The sequence below is a fragment of the Haliaeetus leucocephalus genome, unplaced genomic scaffold (genome assembly GCF_000737465.1).
Source record: "Haliaeetus leucocephalus isolate CR32 unplaced genomic scaffold, Haliaeetus_leucocephalus-4.0 Scaffold1, whole genome shotgun sequence".
NCBI lineage: Eukaryota > Metazoa > Chordata > Aves > Accipitriformes > Accipitridae > Haliaeetus > Haliaeetus leucocephalus.
Window position 1 is genome coordinate 17,678,493 of NW_010972437.1, and position 9,890 is coordinate 17,688,382.

The window sequence follows — 9,890 nt, forward strand, 5'->3', positions numbered from 1 at the left end:
CCCCCCCCCCCCCCCCCCCCAAAATTGAGGAGCCCCCCGGGGGCCCCAGCCGGTCCAGTCCGGGGGCTGGGGCCGGTCCCGGGCAGTGGGGCTGGCTGTCCCGGCTCCCCTGGGGCTGGCCCCGCCGTGCCCGGGCGGCGAGGGATGGTTAGCGGTCCCGGGAGGTGATTAGCGGTCCCGGGCGGTAATTAGCGGTCCCGGGGGCCGGCGGTTCCTGGCACTAATGAGGAGGGAAGATCTTCGGGGCGGCTCATTCGCTGAAGCCTCTGTGCCAAGGGCTGGGGGCACCTCCCGCTGCTTCCTTCCCTCCCCCCCAGCATCCAGCCTGAACCAGCACCCCTGAATTGGGGGCGGGGGGGCGCTAAAAACTTGGGGGGTGGTCTGCCCGCTGTTAACCCCTTCCTTGCTGGGTGCATCTCTGGCCAGAACATCATCCCCAGGCTCAGCGTGGCACTGAATCAGTGCCCAGTGCGGGGGGCCGTGCTGGGCAGGGAGGGGGGACCGGGGGTCTGTTACCGGGTCCCTGCCAGCCCCGGCTGGTCGAGGGAGACGCCGAAGCTGAACCGGCCGTGGTGGCCCCGGGCCAGGAATCGGGCTCCATGCGCGATGCTGCAGGTCCAGATCTGTGGGGGCAAAGAGGGCAGGTCGATGGGCACCCACGGGGGATGCCACCCCCCACCCGGCTACCCCTTCGCACGGTGCCAGCCCTACCAGGTAGGCGACGAAGGCCACGTAGGCAGCCAGCAGCAGGCCCAGGGGTATGTGGTACCCCAGGCCCCGCAGCGTGGGCAGAAAGTCCACCACGAAGTAGATATTGATGGCGCAGACCAGCCCCGTGATGAGGATCATCAGCACCTTCCCCAGGCTGCGGGCACGGGAGCGGGCATCAGCGGCAGGGCAGACTCCCCACCCCGTGTGCCGCTGGGCACAGCGGTCTGGGGGATCTGGGTTTGTAGGCGAGCAAGACCCCAACTGGGACATCTCTGCACCCCATGGCCATCCTAGATCCCCACGATGGGGCTCTGGGCATGGGCTTTGGCCACTGTCCAAATGCAGGGCTGGCAGTGCCAGGAGGGTGCTGAGGACCCAGGGATGCCCGAGGGTACCAGATGTGGCATTGGGATGAGGATGGAGAGGGCAGTGATGGGGTCTGTCCCGCTCTGGCTGCCCAGGGCAGGTGGGAATGGACATGCCCCCCCCGATGCCCATACACCAACTGCCCCCACAGCATGGTTTGGAGAGGCAGGATGGGCCAAAGGGAGGGTGCCTGCAGCCGGTGTGCCCCACTCTGCCCCCCCGCCCCGTGCCTGCCCCTGCCCTGGCACTCACAGGCCGTTGGTGAAGTCCTGCATGAGCGGGCGCAGGCTGGTGAAGGTGAGGACGGGCAGGACGGCAAAGGGCAGCTGGAAGGAGAGGAGGATGAGGGGGGCATGGCTGCCAGGCCGGGGTGTTGGGGGGGCAGGTGAAGCCCCCCCCCCCTTACCAAGATGCTCTGCAGGACGTTGAGCAGGTCATTCATGCCCGTGAGGTGGCTGACATCCTTGAAGGCGGCCACAAAGACGGTGGGCAGGATGGCGAAGGAGCGGGTGAAGACCACCCGGGCGAAGCGGGACCAGCGGAGCTGCAGGAAGCCCTGGGGACACGGCAAAACCTGTGCCCTCGCCATGCCTGGGGCATCGTGCCAGGGTGGCTCCCCCCAAACCCTGGCTCAGAGGAACACAGGGAGGGCATTGCCCTCCCTCTCCTGTGCCAAGGTGCTGAGCGGGCCCTTGCAGGGCTGCTGGGCTCCGCTAGATGTCAGCTCCAGCTCATTAAGCAAATGATCTCATTAGGAGAACACTGTGTGGGACACCCACAAGGTGCCTCTGGGAGAGGGTGTCACAGGGGGCGGGGGTGGCCATGCAGTGGCAATGGGTGCCATCAGGAAGCTGCCACCCACTGGGTGGGCAATGCCCCATGCCCAGCTCCCTGCAGGAATGGGGGGCAATTAACTCTGCCAAATACCCCAGAGGGGGGGCTGCTGCCCATAGGACCCCCCATCCAGGGCCCACCCATGATTCTCCCCCTTCCCAGCTGTTCCCCGTGGGGATGAGGGCCAGCATCCCTGTCCCTCACCTCCATGACAAACTGCCCTGCGTAGGTCCCGGTCATCGTGGAGCTCTGTCCTGCTGCGAGGATCCCAATGGCCCAGATGTACAGTGCCACCGCCCCGAAATAGCATCCCAGGATAACACCCTGTGCAGGGACACTTCCATGGGCACCACAAAGCATCCCTCAACCTGGGCACCCCATCAGCTCCCAGCCTTCCAGCAGGGTCACGGCAGCCCCCAGCCTCAGGGGTCAATGGCGGGGCACCCTATGTCCCCCAAATGGGTACGGATGCCTGCTGGGCACAACCCGGGGCCACTCACCCCCTGGTAGATATCCACAGAGACCGTCTCGTTGTTGTTGGGGAAGATGCTGGCATACTGGCTGATGCTGCTGTTGACACACTTGTTGTGCTGCAAGGCATGGCGGGCACGAGGGTGATGGCCACCCAGTAGCCCCCCCAGACACGGGGGGACACCCCCCTCATGGGACACCCACTCTCCAAGGGATGCTCCCCCTGCCCGTCTCCACAGCTGGGCATAGATGTGACCTCCCTCCCCATGGGCGTGAGGCGACACTCACTACATCTTCGTTTCGCTGGCGGTAGAAAGCCTCGCCGAAGACAGCCATGACGAAGAGGTTGATGAGGAAGGAGACAAAGAGGGCCACGCAGGACTCGGTCAGGAAATACATGTTGGCCTCCCGCACCGCCTCCTTCTTGGACCGGTCGATCTCCCGTGTCTGGGCACGGCGGGTGACATGGGTGCCACAGGGTCAGGTGAGCACCTCTGTCCCACAGCCAGGACCATCTGGTCCCCACCAAAGTGTCCCCTGAGACACCCTGGGGTAGCAGTACCCATGGCAGTGCCCTGGTCTCACCTTGACCAAGGAGGAGTGGAGGAAGATGTTATGGGGCATAATAATGGCGCCAACGATGCCCACGGCCTGGAGCAGCTCCTCTCGCCCGCAGCCCGGGCAGTAGGGCAGGAAAATGCCCTTCAGCACCTCCACCTGCCCCGGCCTCACCACCACGTACTGGGGACCGGTGGGAAGGGGCACTGTGAGCTGGCCCCCACCCTGCTGCAGCCCAGTGACAGTGGGGACGCCCCGTGGGGGTCCCCTGCCAGCAACCTGCAGGGAAAGTGGTGTCCCCAGCTCCCCCCTTCACCTCATAGCCGAAGGTCAAGGCCATGATGGTGATGAGAAGGCCGAAGAAAGCCTCCAGTTTGCGGAGCCCTAGAGGGGTCGAGAGATGGGGTGGGACAGAGCAGGGGACACCAGTGCCACATCGGCATCAGGGCTGCCTGGGTGAGTGTCCCCCCCCGTCCCCTCACGCTGGCACTCACCGTACTTGTCAAGGAAGAGGAAGAAGAGGGTGTCCACGATGGTGATGAGGACCCCACCCCAGAGGGGGATGCTGTGGGACGACAAGGGGGGGCATTGGACATGTGCTCCTCGGCGGAGAGGGGCCATGGGGGAGGCTTAGGGGTACCCGTGGGGCGGCTCACCGGCCGGCTGAGAGCAGGCTGAAGGCGATGGCTGTCCCGATCACCTCCTGCATGTCAGAGCCGATGATGGCAATCTCGATCATGAGCCAGAGCAGCACGCGGGGCACCTGGAGGGGCCGGGGCACCGTGACGTGTCTGAGCCCACAGGGGTCTTGGTCCCAGGTGAGCTGGCACAACCTCCAGGGTGGAGACCCCTGTCCCTGTCCCCAAGCTGTGGCAGGCCACCCAGAGCAACATGGGGATGCCAGGACACCCCTCCCAGCCTCTCCCACGACACAATCTCAGGGTGCAAGATGGATCCTAAATCCCAGCCTACCCCCACCTCCCCATCCCTGCCCCAGTGGGAGCTGAGGACAGGACCCAGCTGCCTGGGTATGATGGTCCTGGTGGGGTGCAGGGGCAGAGGGATGTATCCAGTTCTCCTTTTGGGGACCTGTCATTCAGCCAACACACCTCATCACTCTTTCCCCTCCATCAAGATCCTGCCGACTAGACGGGACCCCTAGCCCCCCCACCTCCTTTGCCATGTGACTCCCCCAAGCCCCCCCAACTCCCTGCACCAACGTGCCCAGGCTCGCCCTGCGTCTCAGCTGCGCGTCGCTGCCCCGACACCTGGGCTCACCCCCCCGGGGGGACGCGCTTACGTGTCCCCAGATTGGACCAGGACACCGAGGCAACTGCTTCCCCCCCCGCCTCGTGCCGGGCGCCCATACTGCAGGGGTCTGTGGGCACTAGATGGGGGGCACCAGGGCTGGGGGGGCTTTGGGGAGCCCCTGGGAGAGGTGGGGCTCTTGCAGCATCTTCCTGCTCCTCTCCAGCCCCCCCAGTCCCTACCAGGATTGTCACCAGCCCAAGTGTGGGGTCCCCCAGGCTGTGACTCCCGGGGGGTGTCCCTGTGGCTGCTCACCTTGGGGTAGTAGAGGTAGCAAATCTCACCCAGGTCCTTCCCCGTCACCACACCCAGCCGGATGGCCAGGCGCTGGCACAGCAGCCCCAGGACGGTGGCCCACAGCAGCACCCACAGCAGCTGGGGGGGGGCAGAAGGGAGGGAAGTAGCAGGGGCTGGGCACCAGGCAGGATGCGACTCCCCGGGGCTCCCAGCAAGGTTATCAACTAGCCCAGGGACACGGGAAAGAGAAGCCCAGAGAAGCTGGAGGTGGTCCCCAGCCCAGGCAGAGGGGAGGCCCTTTTGCACCCCTGGGTGCCTTCCCCCAGTGCCAAGGGCCCCTCCGTGCCCTTCCCGCTCCCCGGGCTGGGGAAGCCGGTTCCCCATGGGGCTGGGTGGCCGTTGGTGCAGGAGAGGTTACGAAACCTCCGGCTGCTTCCTGACCCGGGGGCCGGGGGGGCCCAGGGCTCACCTTGAACCCCGCCACTGCCCCGCACTGCAGGTCCGACTCCACGTTGCCCGGGTCCAGGTAGGCGATGCTCATGAGGAAGCCGGGACCAGTGAAAGCCCAGAGTTTCCTAAAGCTGAAACCGGGCTGGGACAAGGCAGCAGGTCAGAGCGAGGAGCTCTCATTCAAAACCAGTGTCTCCCAGTTGCACTCCCAATGCCCTTTAGCCCAGTGCTAGGAAGCCCTGTGCCAGGTGCATTTCGCACACAAAAGACATTTCTTCCACTTGCTTTGGGGAAGAACGGCTGCCCCCCAGCCCCTCTCTGTTAGCAGCAGTGCAAGGGGGCAGCGAGACCCCCCATCCCACCCGGGGACAGGTTGGACAGTAATCTCTAGGGGGGTCTCAGGCACTGTTAATTGCACCCCATGGGATCCCGCTACCGAGTCCTGCTTTCACCACCACTCCTGGCAGGGGAACCCCCATTCCTTTCCCCTTCTCCCTTCCACCCCCCGGGACCAGCCGGGGATGGGGGTGCTGGCAGGGTGCAGGCAGCCTGCGGGAGCCCCACTGGGCTGGGCATGGGTGGCCCAGGACGGGGAGCCTGGGAGATGTGTGAGCAGCAGGGTGATCCCTGCAGCTGGGTAGCACCTCGCCCCATGCTTCAGTTTCCCCATCTGGAAACCTTTAAGCATGGAAACGCTCACCCTGTGGCTGTGATTTGCCTGAGCCGGCTTTGGGGATGCTGAGGTCCTCAGGGCATGTCCCAGGCACATCTCTCCCCCTGCAGTGGCCCTTCGCCTCCCCACCTCAAGCTCCCTGCGGTACCAGCCCCCCACCCCATCTCTGCCCACCCTCAGATGGAGGTGCCAGCCTGGCAGCACCTACCCCGCCGCCCTTGGGGATGCTGATGAGTTCATCCAGGTAGGTCTGATCCCGGGTGCCAGGGTGCTGCAGGGGCACAGGGCTCCCAACGGTGCCATAAGTCTGGGCTTGGCCCTGGTTCAGGGACCCGGTGAGGCCTGGGGGGGGGCAAGGAAGAGGAGGAGGGGAGGTGGCAGCCTGCCGGGGGATGAAGACACTGGTGGGCTGGCAGCCCTAGTACTGGCTCTACTCAGTCCCACCTGCCCCTGCCCGATGAGCCCTGGCTCAGCCCAAAGAAGGATGAGCCCCATTTCTCCAGAGGGGCTGTGGGGGTGGCTATATTGGGGCTGTCAGTGGCTATGCAAAGGAGTCAGATGCCACTTCCAGTTCAGGTGTCCCTAAACCCCCCCGGTCCCACCCCACTCTTCACCAGTCCAAGAATGAAGTGCATTTCTGGGCAGGAGGGACAGGAGGGGACCCTGCTCTGGGTCCTGCTGCTGGGTAGGCATGGAGCGGGGACAAGAGGCTGGTACTGGTCCCAATCACTCCTCCAGCCCACCCACATCCTGGGAACGTAGGTGAAGCCTGGATGGGCTTGGGGGAACAGAGGACAGGGCAGGTGGGGAAGCCAGGACAGACTGGGGAGGCAATGGTGCCCACCGTGGTGGGGGAGCAGAGCCAGGGGTCCCAAGGCAGAGGAAAGAGGGTCTGGGGGAGGAAAGGAGGCGTGGGGGGACCCAAGTGTCTTGCGGCTCACCTGGCTCCAGTGATGCCATGGCTGGGCCTGATCTGGACATGGTGCCGGGGAGCCGTGATTGCGACACTGGATGCAATGCTTGCCACCCAGCTTTTAAAGGACCCCCTCCAGTTGCCCCCCCGCCCCCATCCCGAGGAGGAGAGGAGGAGAAGGAAGAAGGAAGTCCTCCTTCCCCACCCACTGACCTGGGCTAGGAAAGGGGTGGGGGTTGGGTGCTATGAATGTGCACTGTCTCAGTTCCCCCACCCTGTGCCAGGAGGGGGGCACCCAGCACCTCCCTCCCCCTTGCCATGCATACGACAGGCGGCACCCACACCAGCGTGCCCAGGGGTGTGGGAGCGTGCCTGCGTGTGACCGTCCATCACATGCCAGGGGTCCGGCTCCTTTGGTGGTTGGGAGGACAGGGGACAGTGTCCTGCAGGGTGGGGAGGGAGGGCTGGCTCGGCGGGAGTAGGGGAAAGGCCAGAGGAGCGGGAGCAAGGAGGAAGCAGGCGTGTGTTGCACAAGTGTGTGAGCACGTCAGAATGCACCCTCAGCTGCTGGGGGAAAGCACCCAGCCAGGCAGGCTCTGCGGCGCAGGGTGCTCATGCCACCCCCAGGTCGGGGGACACCCCCCCCCAAAGATGGGGTGCTCAGTGTTGTCGCAGGTCAGGCTGCACCCGCAAAAGTGGGGGACTCTTGTGGCTGCAGAGGTAAGAGGGGGTGCACCCCAGGTGCACCCATGGGTGGCTGGGTAGTACCGGCTGCCTCTCCGGGGCCCCCCTCTGCCGGCTGGGCTGTGCCCCACAGAGAGGTGGGCATCGGGGCTCTGCCCCTGGGGAGATGTGGGGTGGCCTGGCACAGGGATGCGAGCTTGGCCCTGCCCCAGGGTATGCCCCAGGCACCCCCCACCCCAAGTGAGGGCTAGAACAGCTGGGAGGGGGACAGGGGGTCCTGCCCAGACTCACACGGAGTGGGGGTTAACATGCAACTTAGCACCCCTTACCCTCCCCTTGCCTCAGTTTCCACAAAGCAAATGAGCCTGGACAGGCAGTGCCAGCAGCTTTATTCCCCATTAGCCGGAGGGTGGCAAGGCGGGGGGCTGGCAGCCACGGTGGAGGCAAAGGGGGTCGTGGGGGGCTGCTGGCGGGCAAAGAATTGGGCAGCGAAGGAGACGGGGTCACAGGGCTGCTGGAGGAGCAGGGCCTGGAGGAAGTCAGCCAGCAGCACCCGGAGCTCGGGGTGCTGCTGGATGTAGGTGGCGTGGGACGCTTGCAGCTCCTCCTGCGGTGGGGTGGGCAGGGTGGGCATGGGCACCAATGTCCCCCCCGGTCACTGTGCCAGGGTGGGGGGGCAGGATGCCTGGGCCCTTTCCCACACTTGAGGAGGTGGGGGGGGAGGATGCTGGCCAGCCTGCCCCCCCACTGTGCCCCCTGGTCATCCCAGGGGAGACCCTGCTGGGAGTGGCACAGCCCCATGTCCCCATATCCCCTTGTCCCACCGTCACACCTTCCTGTCCAGGAACCAGGAGCAGAGCTGGATGTCCTCCTCCCAGTCCAGGGGCTGTTTGGGGAAGGGGGGTGGGGGCTCGACCGCACCTGGCAGCAGAAAGACAGAGCAGGGTGTTCCCCACTCGGCTGCCAGACAGCAGGCAGGGGCTGCTTGTGCTGGGGGGCACAAGCCTCCCCCCCTCAGTACCTGTCTTGCCGAGGACGGACTCATCCTGCAGAAGCACCAGCATCGGGCAGCCGACCTGCACCAGACGGGCCAAACGCCTGCGGGGGTGGGGAGGAAGAGCCGATCATCCCCCTCCTGGGTCCCTGCCAGGCTGGCAGGGCTGCGGATGCCCCTGGCCAGACCCCCACCGTACCCGCTGGGGAGGAAGCTGCTGTGCCACACGGTGGAGATGCCTGTGCTGGCATGCACAGCTCGCTCGATCACAAACACCTCTGCCTCCACTGAGCCCACTGCCTGCCGCTGGATGCCCAGGGCACGCTGCGGGGGGCATGGCCAGGGGTCACCCCTGTCCTGGAGTGCCCCCTGCCCCCAGGTGCCATCTCCATGCCCCCCCATGCTGTCAACCACACTGCTCACTGGCACCTCTCATAACCCACCCTGGCACCCCCAACCTGACCCAGACCCCCCATCCCACAGGTCCCCCCCCGGCCGGTGGCTCACGTAGCTGGAGGTGCAGAGGTGGCCCTCAGTGTCGATGGCCGGGAAGATGAGGCCGGAGGGCACTGCCTGCTGGCATGCCAGCACCCGCAGCAGCAGGAGGCTGGCACCCTCCGGCAGCAGCCCCCGTATCTTGTCCCGGCCGTAGGAGAAGCTCCAGCACTGTGGCTCTGCCTGCAGAGAGACAAGGCCACCTCGTGGAACAGCCCCAGCCCCATCGTCCCAAGAGACAGCACCCTCTGGAGCCTGGGGGCACCCCTGAGTGGGACAGGCCAGCTGTGCCTCCCCCCTCCCCAGGATGTGCCCCATCTGGGGGGCAGAGGGGAGAGACACCCCCCCACAGCCTCACCTCTCCCTCTCGGAGGGTCTTTGTGACAGTCATCCCATGCTGGTGGCTCACCATATGGGTCCTCCTCTCCACTGTGTGTGCTCTGAGCTGTGGGGGGCACAGGGTGGGGGGGCAGAGCCAGGGCACTCCCTCTCTGAGGTGGCACACCCCAGCTCACCCTTCAATCAGGGTACCAAGCCAGATGCATTGTGGGAAACTCCCCACTCCAGCTGCCACCCAGAGTAGGGGATGGGGACCAGGCTGGTGGGACAGAGCTGGTGTCTGAGCCGGGGAGGGGACACCAGGCTGCCCACAGCGACCTTGCATGGGGGGCAGCCCGCAAGAGGGCATCGCTGCAGGGCACATGCCACGGCAGAGGGGCAGGACACGGGGAAGGGGACACGCCACCGCCACACCGGTCACCTCCAGGCGCTCCTGCTCCTCCTGCTCCAGGGTCTCCAGCTGCGGGGTCACATAGGCTGGCAGAGCAGAGCCACGCTTAGCCCACCCCGCCGGCACTGCCCCCCATCCCAGCCCTGGGGGCCGGTGGGACAGGGATGCTCCAGTCCTGGGGAAGGAGGTGGGGGGGACACCCCAAGCAGCCCCCGGCTCACCTATGAGGGTGCTGGAGCCGGGCACGCCGTCCTGCCTGCTGCGGGTGCCGGCTTGCACCAGGAGGCAGCTCCGCACCGGCTCTCCCGCCCGCTCGTAGGGTGCCCACCGGGCTGCCACCCACCGCTGGCCCCCGGCCCGGTCCCGTGGCTGGTCGCCTGCGGCCACCACCTCCAGCGTCTCGGCGAACAGGCAGCGCTCCAGCTCCTCCGGCCCTGCCCGGGGGGGACCGTCACCCCCGCCCAGG

At 66.1% G+C, this 9,890-nt stretch overlaps 2 protein-coding genes across 2 annotated transcripts in view; both read right to left on the minus strand.

The window, feature by feature from the left end:
- Positions 1–512: 512 nt before the first annotated feature.
- On the minus strand, positions 513–6,589 carry SLC11A1 (solute carrier family 11 (proton-coupled divalent metal ion transporter), member 1). Its single transcript, XM_010569761.1, has 15 exons — positions 6,550–6,589; positions 5,817–5,950; positions 4,955–5,077; positions 4,504–4,623; positions 3,597–3,703; positions 3,435–3,505; positions 3,257–3,324; positions 2,968–3,123; positions 2,671–2,829; positions 2,412–2,501; positions 2,116–2,235; positions 1,484–1,633; positions 1,330–1,403; positions 712–865; positions 513–623 (listed from the first exon to the last, which is right to left on the minus strand). Exons 1-15 carry the CDS (start codon positions 6,587–6,589, stop codon positions 513–515), a joined length of 1,677 nt encoding a protein of 558 aa, XP_010568063.1.
- A 1,004-nt stretch (positions 6,590–7,593) lies between these two features.
- CATIP (ciliogenesis associated TTC17 interacting protein) overlaps positions 7,594–9,890 on the minus strand; it is a 3,236-nt gene continuing 939 nt past the window's right edge. The window contains exons 2-9 of the mRNA XM_010569771.1: positions 9,646–9,858; positions 9,455–9,510; positions 9,053–9,139; positions 8,707–8,877; positions 8,399–8,523; positions 8,227–8,303; positions 8,038–8,126; positions 7,594–7,812 (exon numbers count right to left, since the gene is read on the minus strand). Coding sequence (XP_010568073.1) covers positions 7,594–7,812; positions 8,038–8,126; positions 8,227–8,303; positions 8,399–8,523; positions 8,707–8,877; positions 9,053–9,139; positions 9,455–9,510; positions 9,646–9,858 — 1,037 coding nt within the window. The remainder of the gene's footprint in view (positions 7,813–8,037; positions 8,127–8,226; positions 8,304–8,398; positions 8,524–8,706; positions 8,878–9,052; positions 9,140–9,454; positions 9,511–9,645; positions 9,859–9,890) is intronic.